The 21,319-nt window shown below is 36.6% G+C and overlaps 3 protein-coding genes across 4 annotated transcripts; 2 read left to right on the top strand and 1 right to left on the bottom strand.

Moving 5' to 3' along the window:
• Window positions 1–70: 70 nt before the first annotated feature.
• prr5a (proline rich 5a (renal)) lies at window positions 71–10,380 on the top strand. Of its 2 annotated transcripts, XM_026202681.1 has the most exons (10): window positions 71–333; window positions 2,489–2,669; window positions 4,036–4,146; window positions 4,230–4,310; window positions 5,510–5,558; window positions 5,653–5,710; window positions 5,784–5,875; window positions 5,953–6,093; window positions 6,287–6,425; window positions 7,425–10,380. In XM_026202681.1, the coding sequence occupies exons 2-10, from the start codon at window positions 2,509–2,511 to the stop codon at window positions 7,961–7,963; spliced, it is 1,371 nt and encodes a 456-aa protein (XP_026058466.1). In that variant the 5' UTR covers window positions 71–333; window positions 2,489–2,508; the 3' UTR covers window positions 7,964–10,380. The 2 variants fall into 2 exon arrangements, with proteins under 2 accessions (XP_026058466.1, XP_026058467.1); XM_026202682.1 differs by lacking the exon at window positions 71–333 and having other exon boundaries at window positions 2,542–2,669; window positions 3,945–4,146.
• Window positions 10,381–11,228: 848 nt separating this feature from the next.
• On the top strand, window positions 11,229–13,494 carry LOC113043357 (F-box/LRR-repeat protein 14-like). Its single transcript, XM_026202687.1, has one exon. It carries the CDS (start codon window positions 11,827–11,829, stop codon window positions 13,060–13,062), a length of 1,236 nt encoding a protein of 411 aa, XP_026058472.1. The 5' UTR covers window positions 11,229–11,826; the 3' UTR covers window positions 13,063–13,494.
• Window positions 13,495–14,063: 569 nt separating this feature from the next.
• Window positions 14,064–20,100, bottom strand: LOC113043350 (muscarinic acetylcholine receptor M2). Its single transcript, XM_074559804.1, is given in 3 exon segments — window positions 14,064–15,155; window positions 16,270–17,124; window positions 19,954–20,100. Coding segments are annotated over 2 exon segments (1,419 nt in total). The 5' UTR covers window positions 17,093–17,124; window positions 19,954–20,100; the 3' UTR covers window positions 14,064–14,559.
• Between the last annotated feature and the right edge of the window lie 1,219 nt (window positions 20,101–21,319).

Here is a 21,319-nt window from a genome sequence, read left to right as displayed (position 1 = left end):
GCATAATTTCCTTTACTTAATATCAGCATATCAGCCATTGATTTCATTATGTCTCGAGCGCATCGCGACCCTTTGCACAGTGGCGCGCGTGCACGTGTTGGGGCGTGAACGCGCCACAGTCTGGACCGCCGTCTAGTCAGACAGTCTGCGACTCGTGAAGCAAAAAGGAGGGGCGAATATTGGGGATGCCACAGGAATGATCCATTAACCCCGCACAACCCACATCCGCATTTATGGATTAGTTTCTCCTGAAGTCAAAGCCATCTTATTTATTGTTTTCGTCATCACTGAAGTTACTTAAATATCCCCACTTTGCACGCGGAGCACATGACGGTGAGTGGGAACATTGTTACTATGCACTACTGTTTGTGTAGAGTGTTAGAACCGGGAGTTTAATGCTAAACTGCGTTTTTTATCCCTGGGTGAATGGTGTATTGTTGCGCTGTTTGTCAATAACAAATGTGCCTTGATCACCGTAAGGTACATTGAGTACCCAGTGCGTCAATCCCGCCATGAATAACTTACAGCTAGTGATGAAACATGTAACCAGCAGAAAATGATGCATTGTAACACGGCCACTTGGGTTGCTTGATTCTTATCGAGTTTTAATAGAAGAGTCAAGCGAGATCTATTTGTCCAGAATGGGAAGTGATGCCCTTCCTCTCAAACAGGCTTCTCAGGTTTACCCAGACGTCGTCGTTTTAACTGTCTGCACTTTGGAAAGGGTAATGGACTCCTCCTGCTCCTCGAACACATCGTGGCTCGTGTCCTGGCACGTTCAGTGAACAAAGGGAAACTGACATGAGGCTTCAGGGAAAGTGGAACATAAAGCAAAGTCACATATTTAGGTCGAGGCCGATGAGATGCGTTTGTGTGTGTGTGTGTGTGTGTTTAATAAAGAGGCCATTCAACGCTCTTACGGCCGCGTGAGCAAATGATGACAGACTGATGCAAGGCAAGTCTTTTGTTGTAGTAGCCCATTTCTTCTGCGAAGCTTCCCAGATGCTCCAGCAGGGGGCGCGGGATGAATTGTGTCGCATGGAGGAACACATGGAGAATGTATAACGTAAACAAGCACATCGATCTTTGCTTTAACAGCAGCCGAAATGAATGACATTTGGGGGATATTCGACAATGATAGTTTTTAGTGTAGTTCGCTTGTAACATGGCCTCATAATCGAGACTTGTTACCAAATGCTTGCATCAGGGAGTTGTGAAATTTAAAGGGATTGTTCACTTAAAATTGAAAATGTTGTCATCACACACCCTCATGTCGTTTCAAACCAGGGGTGTGTTTCCCAAAAGCAACGGTAGTTAACTATTGTGGTAAGTTCCACTGAACTCTATTGGTAATCATAGTTGCTTTTGGGAAACCCTGTATTAGATAAAATTAGATTTTATCTTTTAAAGTCCATGCTGGTCGCTTTTTTCTTTGCAATTACAATGAATGGAGACTTGATCTTCAAAATGATTTTTTGATCAGTTCATTTTGAGAACAAATCATTCAGATGGATAACTAATTCATTGTAATGAAAATAAAGGTTAGTTAAAGAGATACTTCACCTGAATTATTAATTTCACTTTGTATTTTAAAGAATTATATTTTGAGGAATGTTGTTAAAGAAACATTTGAATAGAAGTCAGTAGGTACTGTCACCCTCATGTCATTGCAAACTCGTAAGACCTTTGTTCATCTTCTGAACACAAATTAAGTTAATTTTGATGAAATCCAAGAGCTTTCTGTCCCTGCATAGACGCAATGCAAATGACATGTTCAAGGCCCGAAAAGGTAATAAGCACATCATTAAAATAGTCCATGTGACATCAGTGGTTCAACATTAATTTTATGAAGTCATAATAATATTTTTGTGCTCAAAGAAAACTAAAATAATGACTTTATTCAGCAATATTTGTCAGTCTTCAGTGAGTGCTCACGAGATCTGCTGATGACGCAGGAGCTGGCGTTCTGACATAAACCCCATGTGCTAAGCTTTGTTTAAAAGTTGAGGAAGTTGCACGGTTTATATAAAGAAGTCTTTGTAAACACGTCTGAAGATTTTGACAGAGGACGACTTGCAATTTTTTGCCCAGCCTTACTTATACGAACCAGAATATACATTTGAAGAGAGATGAACATCCTACGTCAGAATATGCATAAAAAAATATTATTGTAGCTTCAAAAAATTTAGGTTGAATCACTGATGTCACATAGACTTTTTTAACAATGTTCTTACTAAAGAATTAGTACATCAGTTGTGTTGCTTTCTATGCTGGGTCAGAAAGCTCTCGGATTTCATCAAAAAGATCTTAATTTGTGTTCCTGGGATGAACAAGGTCTTACAGGTTTGGAACAACGCGGTGAGTAATTAATGCAGAATTTTCATTTTTGGTGATCTAATTCCTTAAAAATGCATTCATGAGTTATGCGGGAGCAGCCACCACAACACGCTCTCATTTTGTCTCTTTCCTTGTCCATTTGTGTTATCAGAAGGATCAGAGATGTTCTGAATGAAAGGAGGATCTGGCAGCCTTTCGATAACAATGCTGGAGAACTTGAGCGGAGCCCACATTGATCGACCCGCCCCTAGATCATCCACGTTCAGCTTCTCTGCCCTGTTTGCTCTGCCACACCACCTTCACATGGATGGAAGCAGTCATCCATTCAGGAGGTAAAACTGATGCTGTGAACAAAACAATTAACACACTCACTTCCTGCTTTACATACTCATATCCTGTTATTTGTTTGTGATGTCCTTTGTTTTCCTGTACACCCTAAATAAGCCCTATTACAAAATGTTCTCACAATGTGTGACATTCCTCAATTTACCACCTGCCGAGAGAGTCACTTTGTGTGTGTGTGTGTTAGTCTAGTCTAGTATCAGTATGATGCCATGTATCAAATTGGGTTAATCAATAGTAATGTAAATTCAATGAGTGCAGACAGGGCCAGCGAGAAATGGTTCAACATTTTCCAGACTAAAATCAATAAAGTACAGTCACCAGTGTCTGTAATATTTATTTTTCATACTTTTATAAAAGAAAAAAAAAGAATATATATATATATATATATATATATATATATATATATATATATATATATATATATATATATATATATATATATATATATATATATATATATATATATAATTAATTAAAATGATTTTTTTTATTATATTACTTAAAACTTTTTTTGGTTTAATTGTATTTTTTTGTTAAAATGTATGTATTATATTATTTAAAACTTTTTTTGGTTTAAAATGTATGTTTTTTGTTAAAATGTATGTGTTTTGTTTAAGTGTGCGTGTGTGTACGTAATATATATATATATATATATATATATATATATATATATATATATATATATATATATATATATAATTATATTTCATATAATTTCATAATATATATAATTTCATATTTCAATACAATATTTTTACCTTTGTACAGTATATAAAATATATTTTTATATTAAAGAACTTAAGATAATGTAATAACGATGATATAAAACATTTTGTAAACATATTAATATTTTAATAATATTTAATACTAATTAATATATATATATATATATATATATATATATATATATATATATATATATATATATATATATATATATATATATATATAAAATAGTCTTTTTATTTTTGGGGGGTTTTATTTATTTATTTATTTATTTTTTGAGCACTTCGCAGAGTAAACATTTAAACCAGCTCACATCGCTAGGAGGAGCAGGTTGTCACTCCCTCAAACTAGGAGTGTGAAAGAAGGGGTGTTTTTGTGTTGCTTAACTATTAAACGAGATTGGTTCATCTTTGTGGGCGTGAGTGTGTGTTTGACAGAGAGATAGAAACTAAGGAAAGGATGGAATGTAATGTTAGCAGGAAGGAAATTGGTTTCTCAACAATAAACCAGTAGTTTCCTCCCCTTCTCGTCTCTAGCTGCATCTTTCCAGCTCCTCCCATTCTCTCACTTGTTGTTGCTGTTCTGGACTAACTGAACCGTGTTTTATCCCTCTGTTTGAACCATGAGGACTCTGTACCGCTTGAAGTTGGTAAGTTCTCCAAATCTGAGTCAGCTGGGCAAAAATGAAAAGGCTTCACTGGAGGAGAGAGGATCAGGCCCCAATGCCACATGGAACAGGTTAGTGCGGGTTTTGTGTGTAGTGCAAGTCAATAAGTGTCAGAAACTGAGATGTAATTTCCCGTCTGTGTGATTTATTTCAGCATTCACAACGCAGTTATTGCTGTATTCCAAAAGAAAGGACTGGCGGACAACGAACTCTATACACTCAATGAAGGTGTGAGGTGAGGAAAAACAGCAGGGTATGTTGTGCTGCTTGTTATTTTAAATTAATTTAGCTAGAACGGTAACTGTTAGGAGTGTTTAAAATGTAAACGTCAGCAGCAGTGGAGTCTTCACGTTATCAACACAGAACAGTTGTGAGAGGACGCAGAGCCTCAGTCCACTATTATATAACTATTACCAGAAAAAAAATACCAGCTAAGAAAAACATACCATATCATATTTCACCCCAAAATCAAAAGTAAAAAATAAGAAAATATTTTTAACACATCAAATTAAGCTTATTGTTTTTGTAACATTAAGATTATATTTTTTTTGTATTTTGATATTACATATTTTTTTGTCATAATTAAGCACAATTCCCCCCATTCTCATTACAGTATTAATAATGGTATAAATAGTGTTTTTTTTTTTTTTGTTTGTTTTTTTTTGCATTTCTTTAATAAGAATTTGGGAGGAGATGTGGCTAATTCTCAAGAAAATAATGCAGAAAAAGACACTTCATTTTTTTATAATTTGTATATCATTCAGTACTTTGTGATCAGTAAGATGTTTTTAAAAGAAAAATGTATACTTTTTTTTTCTCCACAAGGTCGCAATAAATTGAAAAAAAGCTTTTTTACTTTTCTAATGAATGCAATTCTTTTTATTCCTCAAAGAATCCTAAAGAAATGTAGCATGGGTTCCACAAAAATATGAAGAAGCACCACTGTTTTTAACATTGATTATATATATATATAAAAATAATGCTTCTTGAGCAGCAAATCATCATATTAGAATGATTGAATGTTGCTGAAAATTCAGCTTTGCATCACAAAAATAAATGACATTGTAAAATTATAACAATAAAAAATGGTTAATATAAATTGTAAGAATGTTACACACTATTGTTGTTTTTACTGTTTATGCATTTGTTTGTTTTTATCATCAAATGAATAAAGTCTTGGTAAGCTTAAGTGACTTCTAACAAACATTAAAACGTTTTACCGACCCCAAACTTTTGAAATGTAGTGAATACTGTGTATAAGTAATATTGTTAAAATAATTTTATAAATAGTATATAATTACCCATTTAATTTGTAAGTATGCAGACGTGTGTGTGTGTGTGTGTGTGTGTGTATGCCTTCTATATCTATGCATAATAAATTGATTTTTCTTCTTCCGAAACACATTCAAATGTTATAATATTTCATTTTATCAGGCAGCTATTGAAAACGGAGTTGGGCTCATTCTTTACAGAATACCTCCAGGTAAGATATTTAATTATTTTATTTTATTTATAGAGATTTGTTTGTTTGTTCTAATATGTAGATTGCATTTCTTCCCTCTTTTCCTCATCATCAGAATCAGCTTTTAACTAAAGGCATGGTCATTTTACGGGACAAAATACGCTTTTATGAAGGTATACCCTCCCATTTTAAAGACATTTTTTAAACTTAATGTCATCACACAGTATGTCACTTGTACACAAACAGGTCAGAAGTTACTGGACTCTTTGGCTGAGACGTGGGACTTCTTCTTTTGTGATGTTCTCACCATGCTTCAAGCCATCTTCCACCCCGTCCAGGTACAGTCTAGACATCCTGTGTGAAATAAGTGGGTAGACGTCAGTTACAGCAGTGGTGTGTGTTTATGGCGTCTCAGGGGAAGGAGCCATCGGTGCGTCAGCTGGCCCTGCTGCACTTCCGAAACACCATCACCCTTAACGTGAAGCTGGAGGAGGCTCTGTCCAGACCGCGAGCACGCGTCCCTCCCTCCATCGTCCAGATGCTTTTGGTGTTACAGGTACACATCTTCTTAGATCATGTGAAAGATCCAGCCATATTGTCATGAGCTGCACCCAGAGATTATAACACCGGATCATTCGTCATGATTTCAGCAGTTGTGTCTAATCATAAGCCTTGTGCGTCTCAACTACAATGACTGTAATGAATTCTTCAAAAGAGATCGAGTCAAAGTGAAACTTCCTGTCTTCCAGGGGGTTCATGAATCTAAAGGCGTAAGTGAAGAATACCTGAAGCTGGAGTCTCTCATTCAGAAGGTGGTGTCACCGTACCTGGGCACGCAGGGACTGTGTTCACATGAGTGTGGCGCCTCTCAGTGCTCCTGTGTTATCGGTGAGAGAAGCAATAGAGCAGCATTTAGAAAACCCAATGTTTCAGATGTCCAAAGAAGGGAACTGGAGGGATAGTTACAATGGCAGCTGTATATTGAAAAAACTATTCTACAGATCAAAACTAAGAAATTTGAATGTTTGAAGTCTCTTCTGCTCAACAAGGCTGCATTTATTTAAAAAAAAAATACAGTTAAAATGGTTATATTGTGAAATATTATTACAATTTAAAATAACTTTTTTTATTATAATATAATTTAAAATCCAATTTATTTCTGTGATGGCAAAGCTAAATGTTTTCAGCATCATTACTCCGGTCTTCAGTGTCACATGATCCTTCAGAAATCAATCTAGTGTAATGATTTGGTGCTCAAGAACAATGTATTATTGTTAACAATGTTAAAAACAGTTTTGTATTTTTGTGGAACCCATAATAGACTTCTTTGATGAATCGAAAGTTCTAAATATTCGAAACCGAAATCTTACTTAATTTGTTACAAAAGTTAAATTGAAAGATTTAAAATGTCAGAAAATGTTACTGAGCCCAAACCTCTGAACAGTACAATATGTGTTGTACATATAATTTTCGGCAAAAAAAAAGCTTGGAAGGAAATCAGTGAAAATGACCAACATTTGTATCTTAATAATGCAAAGAAATAAAACACTATTAAACTGTCCACCACTACTTTTCAGTGGTCCTCCACATAATTTACACACACAAAATAATTCAGTAAAACTTATTAATTAATAATTTTTCCCTTAATATCAATATCAAATGTATATTAATATCAAATGTGTAAAAAAAGAGAAAAAGAAATCAACTTTCATTTAATAAATGGATGAACTGTCCCTTTAAGAATCTTGCAAGGATGTTCTCCACCCATAAACATTTACTGCTTTGATCATTCAGCCACTTACAAATCTGTAAAATATATAAAAACTGTACGACTCCTGCTGTGTGTTCAATGAAAAAGCAGTATATCATTATTTTTTTTATTTCCAGAGAGGCATTTGCAGTATTGCTGGTCCAAGTCTGCAGACCTGCCCTCCAGTAATCCAGTAGTGCGCTCCAAGAGTTACAACATCCCCATGCTGACCCCTGTGGCCGAGTACGACTCTGAAGTGAGCTCTGTGGGCAGCGTCGGCATCCGGCGTCACTCTGCGTGTGACGTCACTTCCTGCATAGAGTCCCAGGGCTATTCGGCCCTGTCTGTGGGAATAGAGACCAGCTCGACGCCTAGACTCTCACTTGATCATGATCTCACCCTCTCCGGTGTGATGCGAGGGGCCACAGGACAGCCAGCTCTGATTTCTCCACCCGTCTTCATCCACACCTCCGCAGGGTGTCTGCATGCAGGGGATGCCCCGATGGCTTTATCCGAAGTGGACAAGGCCCCCTCATCGCCCCCGAGCTGCTCCTCCAGTCCGGAGACCATTGTAATGCAGGGGCTGGACTCACTGGAATCGGATCCTGACGGTATCTTCATTGACTTTTCCCACTGCCGCTCCGACTCTTTCGGAACGAGCAGGAAAACTAGCTGATGGAATCAATTGCTGTGAAGAATCCATTTCAGATTATTTTCTGTGAACTTGTGAAGTAGCTATGTATGTTGTGATTTTTTTTTTAAAACTGGAATTTCATTCCTGCTTTGCGCAAAAGCCAAGGCTGCTTTGTGTGCAAAATGGGAGAAGACTCAATTTAAAGTGATTGTTTTTATAATGTTCTAAACCTGTGGATGAATTTTTGAATTTTTCTAGTTTTTCTTAGACAATAGACGTGGAATGTCTCCATTTTAATTAATACACATTTTACTGTCTCTAGTTAATAGAAGCTTATTTCCGCGATGGAATAAGAAAAATTAAAAAGGGTGATTTGAGGCTTTTTATCTCACAATTTAGAGTTATTTCTAATAATTAAGACTTTTGTCTTAGAACTGCTGGATTTGCAAGAAAATTGCGAGAAAAAAGTCAGACAATTATGTTTCTTTGTTTTTGTATGAAAAACTTATTGTGAGATATCAAGTCAGAATTAAGAAAAAAAGTCAGACTTCAAAAGAAGTTTAAAACTCAAAATCATTTTCGAGATGTAAACTCGAAACGGAGTTTCTAATTTAAAAATTGTGAGATATAAATTCGCAATTGTGAGAAAAAAGTCAGCTATTTAAAAAAAAATATATATATATTCCATGGCAGAAATAAACTTCCACACTCATTTTGCTTAAAGTGGTTGTCACATTTACTGTGGTTTGTCGAATTTTCGCAGGCGAAATCCAGTTATTTCAATAGGAATTCATAAAGTTGGGAATTTCACGTGAGGGAGAAAGAATTCGCAATGGGTACATGTTTTCACATGGATTTGCCACTTCAACCATCAGAAAGCTGATAGGTTTATTAGTTCTTCTGTGTGAGGTGTGCTTCATACATTAATACCCAATCAACAATAGACAACTGGCTTTTTTATTTGCGAAATATTGACTGCACCTTAAATGAGCTTCACGTATCGTAATGTGTTATGAGATGACAGTATGCATAAATGTAGAAATCATTCTTGTCGCTCTTGACCACATGCACTATTTATTGTCATAGGGCTTTAAATGTACTACATTTAGTGCTTTTTAATTATTGTCAAGCTAATCTGCACTCTTAATGGTATGAAAATAAATGAATTAGTCTCTTAATCTGTGAGAATAATGATAGTGTCGCTAATGATAATACAGTGCAGAACATTGTACGTCTTTCTCAATCTTGTTTTTTTTATGTGACAATAATAAGCTGCCTGGAAGTTAAAGGGATAGTTCACCTAAAAATTAATTGTTATTATTACCTGCTTACCCACAAGGCCTTCAAGATTTATGTGACTTAGTTTCTTCAGTAGCACACAAACTGAGATTTTTTTTACTCAAACTGTTGCAGTCTATCACTCTTATAATGTAAGTAGATGGGAATCACAGCTAAAACATAATAAAAAAAAATACACAATCAAATTAAACCCTGCGGCTTGTGATGATACATTGATGTGTAAAGACACAAAACGCGCTCAGTAGAGTTTTAACAGTTTGGATATTTGCTTGAAACAGAGGTAAAAAAAACTGTTTATATTGTGTTCAGTTTCTTGCACAGACTGATCGTTTTGTGTCTTTACACATCAATGTATCAGCCATATTTTTTTTTTTTAAGCTGTGAATCCCATCCACTTACATTATAAGACTGATAGACTGCAACGGTTTGTGTTAAAAATCTCAGTTTGTGTTCTACTGAAGAAACAAACTCAACTACATCTTGGATGCCCTGGGGGTAAACAGATAAACAACACATTTTCATTTTTGGGTGAACTATCCCTTAAATCAGGGTTTGCTAATTGAATGTGTTAACAAAAACTCCCTTTTAGTTAGTTGATAAAATAGAATAAATACAAAAAGATGGCATTAGATGAAACTGGACTGCTAAATTTTACTTTTTGACTAAAAAAGGGTACATAATCAGAAGGTATTCTTTAATTTAATTAAAGATTATTATCTGATTTCTTTAGAATTTAGGATTTAATTTAATTGTTAAATACGCTCAAGTATAATTGGATAAATGCTTATTCCAGTTTATGAAATTGTAATGATGCATAAAAGCCCCATTGTACAAAAAAAATTATAAGGTACTATAAAATAGTTTTTTGTGGTTTTTGTTTCTGTTTTCTATGTATGTAAACTTTTTGTTTAGGTTATAAGATCATGAATTTCTCTGTAATTGTATCGATTTGAGATTGAGCATACTAGCATAGATTTTTACACAAGCAACATTTTCTAGAAATGTAAAAAGTTTACAGAGGTACTTTAACACCTCGCACTGTCATTTCTGAAAGTCTGTGCTTACTTTCATAAGGAGTTTGTTATCAGCTTTCATGTGTGCTGCTGTGGAAAACCTCAACAAGGCAGAATTTGTAGTAAAATACTTTTATGCTTCACGTTTATGGGTGTTTCGAAGTTTATTTGTGAAGTCCGTGAACAAATAGGCAGGGTTTTATATTGGTCGTGCTCTTACTTTATTCTGTGGTTTGATAGAGTTTGTTATCATTTTCTTTGCTAACTCTGTCGGTAAGATAAACAGATTTACGTATGAAGGAAGCGTGTTTCTTTTACTGTCTATGGTGTAAACCCTCACGACTGATTTCATATTCAAAGATAACTGTGGAGCTTATTTATTTAAGGCCAGTGACGTTGCGCCGGAAGTAAGGTTCGACACATGACTGAATCATTGTTTTGAGACGAATCTTTTCGATACGTCACAGTTGAAATCATGCACGGTTCGTTCACGCATATGATCAGAGCGGCTCTGGAATCAACAACTCAACGATTCACTGATCCGAAACCAGCTTTTATTTACATTCGGCTGATAAGTGAGCATTTGGAATGAAACGCGGATTTGACTCAAAGTAAGTTACTTTAATACCCCAATATCATATCAAGTTTACAAACAATGACTTGTTAGAAATATATTAAAGACCAAAAATAATTGTTTATATATATATATATATATATATATATATATATATATATATATATATATGCAAAGACTTTTTCAATGTAAGTGATTTTGAATGTTGTTTAGCCCTAATGTAATTGCGTATATATTTTTAAGAGCATGTATTTTTTACATGTATATTAAATTATATGTATAACATCATGTACAGATTTTAGAAGCATCACGCAAAGACGTAGTTGCGTTATGACTTTAAGATTCACGTTTTGTGAACTAATTCTTTTGAAACCGATCAAAGGAACCGATTCGCGCAAATGATTCGCACGTCCCATCACTAATAGGGGGGGTTGCTGTTGTTTGTAAAGCACACAATTTGAATTCACTAGGCCAAATGTAATACTTAATATATTTTTAAAGAAAAATAATTACTTTAGATATACATTTCAGACCTTTTGAACGTAAACATAAGGATTTTTCAATGTGCTAAAACAGATCCGCTGAACAGTCACCCTCCCCGTTTTGAATAGACGAAGACAAAGGCTACCGGAAACTGGACGCCATAGTTTTCGTCAAATGGCTGGCTGATTTGTATTCACGCGAAATCGTTTGTTTTCTCCAACCGTTTATGTTCAGTTTTTCCAAAAGTCATTCCTGCGCGCTTTTTCATGGATCTAAATTTATGTTTACTAAACATGCGCCGCGATTTAGAAACAGTCACAACGGAGACCTGGCGGTGCAAACACAGCGACGTGAGCTGGTTATTCCAAGCGAACGAATCCCAGACCGAGTTCTAAATGCAACAAAGCGCGTTCGGTTTTTATTTTCGTTGTTCGTTTACTTCCATTTCTCACGGCATTTCTTTTACATGCGGTCCCCGCCGGCAGAAGACCAGACCAGACTAATAACTTCGCTAAGCTAACGAGCCGCTCTCAGAAATGGAGATCCACGTCTCGAGCCTCTTCCCGGAGATCTTAGCGATGATTTTCAACTACCTGGACGTCAAAGGCAAAGGCAGAGTTGCGCAAGTATGCACGGCGTGGAGAGACGCATCATACCACAAATCCGTCTGGAGAGGAGTAGAAGCCAAACTCCACCTGAGGAGAGCAAACCCGTCTCTGTTCCCCAGCCTCCAAACCAGAGGCATCAAGAAAGTCCAGATCCTCAGCCTGAGGCGCAGCCTGAGCTATGTGATCCAGGGCATGCCCAACATCGAGAGCCTTAACTTGAGCGGATGCTACAACCTAACGGATAACGGCCTGGGACATGCATTCGTGCAGGACATCCCGTCCCTGAGGATGCTCAACCTGAGCCTGTGCAAACAGATCACCGATTCCAGTTTGGGCAGGATCGCGCAGTATCTCAAGAACCTGGAGCTGCTGGATCTGGGCGGGTGTAGTAATATCACCAACACGGGGTTGTTGCTTATCGCCTGGGGGCTTCATAATCTCAAAAGCCTGAATCTGAGAAGCTGCAGACACGTCTCGGATGTAGGCATCGGACATTTGTCCGGCATGACGCGCAGCGCCGCGGAGGGCTGCTTGAGTCTGGAGCACCTCACTTTGCAGGACTGTCAGAAACTGACCGATCTGTCGCTCAAGCACATTTCGAAGGGCCTCAACAATCTGAAAGTCCTAAACCTGAGCTTTTGCGGTGGCATATCCGACGCTGGCATGATCCACCTGTCGCACATGACCCACCTCTGGACTCTGAACCTGCGCTCGTGCGATAACATCAGCGACACGGGACTCATGCATCTCTCCATGGGCGCACTGAGGCTTTGCGGGCTGGATGTGTCGTTCTGCGACAAAGTGGGCGACCAGAGCCTGGCTTACATCGCGCAGGGCTTGTACCAGCTCAAGTCCCTGTCGCTGTGCTCGTGCCACATCAGCGATGACGGGATCAACCGGATGGTCCGGCAGATGCACGAGCTCAAGACGCTGAACATCGGCCAGTGCGTGCGGATCACGGACAAGGGCCTCGAGCTCATAGCGGATCACCTGACGCAGCTGACGGGGATAGACCTGTACGGCTGTACCAAAATAACCAAAAGAGGACTGGAGAGAATCACGCAGCTGCCCTGCCTTAAGGTGCTGAACCTGGGACTTTGGCAAATGACCGAGGTCAAGGGTTTAGGAGACGCGTCTGAGATCCTGCCCTGCTACACCTCGTGACTACCTCAGCGATGTCTTGGCTCTTCTAGAGACGTGTAGTATTTTATCAAGACGTCATGTACTGTGTTACTAAGCCTGTTCGGGAAAGAGGCGTGATGTAGTTCAAATTGAATCAGCAATAAAACACTGAAACAGCCTTGTTAATGCTATAGTCTGACGGTCCCCTTTGAATGCCTTTGTGTTTTTCTGTACTTTGTTTTAGAGCTTCATATTGAGGTAAAATGTATTTTATTCTCATTCCCACTGACAAACGCAGTTTGTCACTGCCTTTAAGTATTTATCCTGAAAAACCAGCATTATAATGCAAACTGAAGAGGAAACAAATATTTACCATGTGTGTGGACACAGACGGAAAACTTGCTTGTTGGGTTTATGTGATTCCTCGCTGGTAAAATGGAACATATGCAATTTAAACTTTGTTTAAAAAAAAAAGGCCAGTTTGCTTGTTAAAGACCTACAAGATGTCTGTTTATTTTCTTATGATAAATGATTAAAGCTAAAATTGTTTTTAACTGAATTGTTTCATTCCTGATAATTACAATATATATATATATATATATATATATATATATATATATATATATTTCTCCAGTTCAATACAACACTCATTACATTCTATCTGAATTACGTTTCTTTCCATAATTTCACTTTAAAAAAAAAGCCTAAATAACTTAACGGCGTATTATGTACATAAGATAACATGATAATTAAATATGTTTGATGTACATTTAATTGGAAGTGAAAAAGTGCACATTAGATTATTTTAACACTACTGTACATTCCAATAGTAGATTAATCAAAATAAATACTTTTTATACATGCAGAATATTGCACCTCTAGAAATTCCAAATAATTATATAAAACGTGTATATATATGTGTGTGTGTGTGTGTGTGTAGTAATGAAACACCATTATTAAATACTATAAGAAAATTAAAGTCACATTGAAAGAGAACACGTGATTCTTACCAAATACATGCACTGTAATGGAGGTCTCTTTGGTTAAAATATACAATAAGATTGCAAATTAATATTACAGTTAAAATAACTTTTTTTTTATTTATTTGAATGTATTTTAAAATATAATTTATTCCTGTGATGCAGTGCTGAATTTACAGCATCACTCCAGTCTTCAGTGTCACATGATCCTTCAGAAATCATTCTGAAGATTTACTGATCAAAAAACATTTCTTCTTCTTATTATTATTAATGCTCAAAACTGGTGCTTTTTAACATTTTTGTGGAACAGTAGTTGTTTTATACATACAATTTGTAATAAAATGTTTAGCAAGAAGCTTGGAAGGGCACCAATGAGAATGACCAATATTTGTATTTTAATAATGCAAAGAAATAAAACGCAGCTACTTTTCAGTAGTCCTCATCATTTGGCTGCTGACATATCATATAAATGTTTCAACAGTTGGGACAAGCCTGGTATTTTCAAACCCAGGAACGGATCCTAACCACCAGACTCTGGATATGGTCAGTGAAGCTGTTTCTAATGTTTTCTGGGGGCATGGATATCTCTGTATTTGCATGTCAGCAGCTGTTTGAAGGTGTCCTTGAAGGTGACATTGCACAGGGCATAGCAGGCTGGGTTCACCGTACTGTTTATGTAGCAGAGCCAGTAGCCAAAGGTCCACATCGTGTTTGGAATACAGGGAGAGCAAAACGTGTTGATGAGCACCATGACATTGTAGGGCGTCCATGTGGCTGCAAACGCCACCAGAATGGCCATAATGGTCCTCGTGACTTTCTTCTCCCGCAATGATAAGCTCTTTCTCTTCTGAATCTTCTGTGACACCAGACTCAGCCTTTTCTTCCCGTTGGTCATGTCCTGAGCTCTGTTGTTGGGTTTATAGGTGTTTTGCAGGTCCTTTTGGGATGTTGTTCTGAAGCAAGTGAATCTGGTCAAACTTCCTGTGGCTAGCGGAGCTGATTGGTTCTGATGGCTTCTGATGTCACTGTTAGTGCATATGGATACGGCGGCCTCATCCCTATGATAGGAAGAAGCAAGTACACGGCCAGATATAGAGTCATTCTCACTCTCGCGCTCTTCTCCTGCAGGTGGGTACAGTACATCTTCAGCGAGATCTAGGGAAATTATGAGATTTAGCTGTATTTGATTTAGCAAACTGGGAAAAGAACAATACTTGTGATTTACTGTATATGGTCAGCTGCCGAGCTCTCAAAGAGACTGTAAAAGTATCAGAAAAGTAATTATATGTCTTAGCAGCTTCAATTTCAGTCTTGTTTTTATAATTATCATTTATAATCATTTTTAAACATTTTATCAATGATTTTGAACACATTTAATGATTTTGACATTTTAACAATACAATAGTTTAACAATAAAAAATACACGCACACATACACATTATAGATACATAGATAGTTGCTATATATATATATATTACTCATATTAAGCTTCTATTTAATTTGTTAAAAAAATATTTTATTTTCAAACAAGTTAGCTTTAAAAATTAATGTTTATATATGCATCTTTTTTTCATTTTAAATGTGTCTTTATACATGATTATATATACATTTATATTTTTTATCTATCTAATAAAAAATTTTTTATTCTAAATTAAAATTTTCTTCCCTGCATCTGTACTGAATTTTCCATCAGTTTATTATATCTTAATATTTACTGCTCACTTTTTTTATTCTTTTACTGAACCTGACTTTTGTTACTTATTGTATCTATTATTTTTGTTTTATGACTCTTTTCTCCTATGCATATTATTAGAATAATAAAGAAGTAATGAAAAAAGAAAGGGTATATCCAATTATATACTATTACTATTATAGTATTTCATATTTTGAATTTGAGTAATTTTTTTAGTTATCATTTAAATTTGTGTATGTGCTTTTAACTGTGTGTGTGTGTGTGTGTGTGTTTCTGCTCAGCTTTTATATATTTTTATTGTAGTTTTAAGAATTTTAGTGATTCAGTTTATTCTATTTTTTTTCCAGTACCAATGCAATTTCTATTTTTTGTGTAAGTTGTTTAGGTTTTTCACCTAATATGTATATTTCATTTTATTGTTTCAGATTTATTTCATTCCACACAAATGTTATTAAATTGATACATTTTTTAAACTGAAAAGGTTTGGAAATTTCTGGTATAGATTGTTTTTTTTGGTTTTGGAGCTTGATAGCCCTTGGTCTTAGCAAGGTTGGTTTGCAATGTTGAAAATATTACCTGTAGCGGCATCTGAAGCCCTCTGCTTGCGTAGAACCATTTCCTCTCCTGCTTGGATCGACTTCCTCTCTGTATTACTCCCAGCTGTGGGTCCAGCCTGGCCTCCGTCATTACTGACTCTAGAAACTCTGCGGTTGTCTCTGCTTCGGACGCGGCTGCGGCTGGCTTTGGAGATCTGCCAGTAAAGTATGGTCATGGTGACGACCGGCAGGTAGAAGGCAGCGATGGCTGTCCCGAAGGTGACCACGGCATTGGAGAAAAACTGGATGTAGCACTCGCCCTCGGGAACCGTCCGGCTGCCCGTGAAGAACTGCCAGAACAGGATGGCCGGAGCCCAGAGAACGAACGACAGGATCCAAGCGGCGGCGATCATCACGCCTGCCATCCTGTGGGTCCTTTTGACCGGGTAGCTGAGAGGTCTGGTGACACAGAAATATCAGTCAAAGCTGATGATGAGGAGGTTCATAACAGAGGCGTTGCTCACCACATAGTCCAGAGCCAACCAGAGGTCACACACCAAAGCTCCTAAAGGCCAGCGGCCCGTCACAATGTACACAGTGTACAGGTTCATGGAGAAAACACCAATGAACAAATCAGCACAAGCTAGACTGAACAGGAAGTAGTTGTTGACCGTCTGGAGGTTCCTGTTGACCTTGATGGAGAGCATGACCAGCACGTTGCCGATAATGGTGATCAGGCTTAAAGTGGTCAGGCCGAGAATGATTAGAACAAGCTCGACGAGCGAGTATGGACTGTGTGGGGAAGAGTCGGTCTGGTTAGCATGGCTGGAGTTTGGAGAAAGAGTGAAGTTGGACATCTCCATCTTTCCTCATCACAGGACATGCACATCAGAGCCTAAGGGTTAAAAAAAGAATATTGTTACTTACATTTACAGATGCTTTTACATGGGTCAGTAAGCAACCGCATGGCCCAAAACACCCTAGAAACTGCATAGCAACAGGATAAACATTTCAGATCAGTAGCCTCAGAATATTAAAGGTAAAAAAAGTCCGGAAACAAATGGCTAGGTTTTTAGACATTTTTTTGACGAGTTTGTCTTAGTCAGTTTTCAATATACTGTATCAATAACTAAAACTACAATTTATTTTTTTAAATTGTATATATATATATATATATATATATATATATATATATATATATATATATATATAATTTTATTTTTTATTTGTTATAGTTTTTTATTATAAAATACATTTATATATTATAAAATACATTAAATTTTATTTTATTTATTTTGGTTTCAGTTTTTCCAGTTATATTTTTATTTTGGTCTTTTTTTCCTAAGATATTTCAGTTTAGCTTTAATATAATTTTATACAGTTGGCAAGGCAACATTTCTAGTTTTTAAGTTTTTATATTTTTCTTCTAATTTTTTTTTTACTTTCATTTTCTTTCATTAATTATAGTTTTTTATAAATTTTCATTAACAATAGCGATACTAAATACATTTGTCTTTTCAACTTTCAATATATTTTTTATCAAAAACTAAAACTAAACTTTTTTTTTGAAGTCATAAAATCCATTTTATTTTTTATCCATTATTTTTATTTTGGTGAGATCCTTTTTTTTTCTTCTTTTATTTAGTTATTTTTTCAATAATTTAATTTCGTGACAATATATTAAATAACTTTTCGGGACACTATATATTTAATGCATCTTTAACTACATTAAAAATACAATAAATTGTTCAGTAAACATCACTGCTTTCTATATAATGCAAAAAACGCTGTTAAAAAGGCCACTCCTGTTTTTATTGTTCAGAATATTACGGCCGTACAGTGTGGAGAGTGAACTAGCGTGCATGTGTGCGGATGGAGTCTATTTGCCAAACATCATTCTCAAACAGAGAGTACATCTGTATTGTTTTGTTGGGCTCTGTGCTGCCAGATTTCCATTAAGGCACAGGAGAAATGCTTCACATTGATGGGAGTGATAATACTGCTGGGAAAACATGACTAACTCTAATATAATCACACAGATTTTACAGTAGCTTGATGGAGGAAAGGACTCTAATAGCATATGTCTCATTTACTGCAGCCAGGACAGCCCATGGGAGCAATAAGTGCATTAGCTTTAACAGGACAGCATGTACTGTACTTCACACTTCAGCTTGGATCAGCACCAAAAACTGCATTCTCAACAACTAGATTTAACAGGTTTTGATGACAACATGTTAGCGTGTTAAAAAAGCTAAAACTAGCCTAAACTGGTTCACTGGTCTTAGCTGGTCTCCCAGTCTGGATGAGCTGGGTGTTGCTTTGTGTTGCTCAGTGTTTAAGAGGGATGCTAGGTTGTTCTGGATGGTCTTTAGCATGTTAATATGTGGTTTCTGTGCTGTTGCTTCTGTTTTGTAACATGCTTTAGCATGTTTTGTTTAAGTGTCTATTACTGCAAACTAAGCAGCTCTTCGTAAAGTCATCACGGGCGGAGCTATATATGATTTCATATATAATGCAAACAGATGGTATGTGTTGTTCTTATAGGTGAGCTCCTGAGCAAATATGTACTCTGTCAATGAGTTTGGGTTGATTTAAAGTGACTGAAGTTTTGTTTTTACTACTGTGCTCAAAAGTGAATGGCCTTTGAATGGTTATCCTGTTTGTTAAGGGTAGATATAGTCTGGTCATCATCACTCTGGGAATAAAGAATAAAGCTGAGGATGTGTGCTGGTGTGTGTTTTATATTCTCTTTGAAGGATAAATGACATTATGAGCTAATCTGATATGAATAATGTCAATATGGTCCAACATATTGCTGAAGCTCTTGGTCTATGTCTGCTGTTTTAAGTCAGATTAATAATAGGACTAATGTGCTGTCAGATTTGCTCAATCTCAGAAACTAGTTCTTGTTGGAAAAAAACGAGGACAGAGCATAATATCAAGATGGAAGGTGTTAAATTGTGAAAACAGACATATTAATTCTTTATCTTATGATTGTGCTGATTTCAGTCACCAGTCTTCAGCCTTCTAGCTGGTGCCACGAGTTCTTGTTAGAAAGCCAGGGGCAATACAGCACAGCCATGTGGGAAATATCTCAGTGCTGTGACAAAGAACAGCCATCTTAGCACTGGTGATCAAATGTGTCCCTTGGATTAGTTTGTGTGTGTGTGTTTAGCTGTGTTTCCTAGTTTATAGTTTAGCAGTGTTTTATAGTTTAGGGCAGCATGGGGCTAGTGGTCACACTTGTTACTCTAGTGTCACATAGTAGGCTCGTTTTTGAAAATCACTTTCTGCATAGACACATACTTCAATCATTATTGCGCAGAAGAATAGAGAGAGAGAAAAAAAAATATATACAAACATATAAAAGAACAGTACAATTATGTACATTTTTGTGACAACATGCCCCAATAGAGAACCTATATAGGTGTAAGTTGTCACAATGTAAACTGTTATAGACTCCTCAGCTAAATTTAAACAGTAAAACAATTATGAAAAGGAAAATTATGAAACATCAACATTTTCACTTTTATTCTCTAAAAAAATTGTTTAACAATATTATAGTTTTACTTAATTTTAAACAATAAAGAATTTATAAAGTGCAAAAAAGTAAATGGTAACACACAAATATAACTTATAAAACACATGACAACATGTGCACTCCTTTAACGTAGCTCAGCTTGTGTAAATCATAAAAAAAAATAAACAAAAGCAATAGTACAACCTTATTTCTGCAGTAAGATGTCCTTCATTGTCCAGTCATAACTTCTATGGGTGCAGATGATTGTCGATAGCATCCGTCTTGTGTGAGCTGTCTGGTGTTCTCTGCAGTGACGCTCTGTAATGAGCTCTATGAGTGTTTAAACTCGAGGGTGGGCTCTAAACACACCTACATGAGAGCCCAGTGAACCATAAGGAGAGAGGAAGAGTCTAAACATGAACGCAACAAATGTTAAAATCTTCTATCTATCTATCTATCGTATGTCTGTCTATCTATTGTCGGTCTGTCTGCGTCTCTATTTCAATTCAATTCAATTCAAAATTGCTTTATTGTCATGACAGTAAATTAAACAATATTGCCAAAGCTTAGTATACATGTACATAGTGATTCTGTGGGACTTCATTTAAGATGCATCCAGAAGTTTTTAGATCTTTTATGCATATTAATAATCAATGGAAATCAGCCTAATTCTGCCCTACATGCATTATTGGGTGTCGTTATGCAGAATTCTGTGTGTAGGGCTTCTGTTGGATGTCTGTCCCATCTAGTGTAGCTCTGATCACTGAGTGGACCCCAAACCTCACTTCCATACAGTGCTATGGGCTGAATCACACTATCAAAGAGTATTGGAAGCGGTACTTCAGTATTTTGGATTTTTTTTCTGTAAGTGTACTGCAGCGTGTGTTCTAGGGCGCTGCTGTCTAGACTGAACTGGTATCTGTGTTTCTGACATCTGATCTTCTTCTGAAAGACCATAGTGTTGGTCATATTGAGGTTTACTGCCATGGCCCAGTTGTCCAGCAGGTCCAGGTGCTGCTGTAGTCCCTGTGCGGTGGATGACAGCAGCTCCAGATCATCTGCGTACAGCAAAAGCTTGATGTTTTTGGTGAAGAATTCTGTATGTTTGTGGCCATTTCGGATTGCACATTTGTTGTTGGAGTACATTGATTTTATAATGTCAAAAACTTTACCCCCTACACCACTTTGTAAAAGCTTATAATATAATCCGTCGTGCCAAATAGAATCAAAGGCTTTTTTGAAATCGACAAAGCATGCAAATATCTTCCCATTTTTGGTTCCATTTATTAGGGTGTGTAGGGTGTATATGTGGTCAGTCATTCTGTGATTTGGAAGGAAGTCAATCTGACTCGGGACGTTTACCATTCTACGGTTTACAGTACTGCTAAATAACCTCCCCAGATTACTGCTCACACAAATGCCTCTGAAATTATTAGGGTCCAATTTGTCTCCACTCTTGTGAATAGGGGAAATGAGTCCTCGTCTCCAGATGTCAGGAAAGCAGCCTGAACTAAGTACAGTGTGGAATAATTTGAGCACAGGAAGCTCAGGTGTGCTGTGTTTCAGCATT

This window comes from Carassius auratus, chromosome 25 (genome assembly GCF_003368295.1).
Source record: "Carassius auratus strain Wakin chromosome 25, ASM336829v1, whole genome shotgun sequence".
Lineage (NCBI taxonomy): Eukaryota > Metazoa > Chordata > Actinopteri > Cypriniformes > Cyprinidae > Carassius > Carassius auratus.
This window is presented reverse-complemented; position numbering and strand designations above follow the sequence as displayed.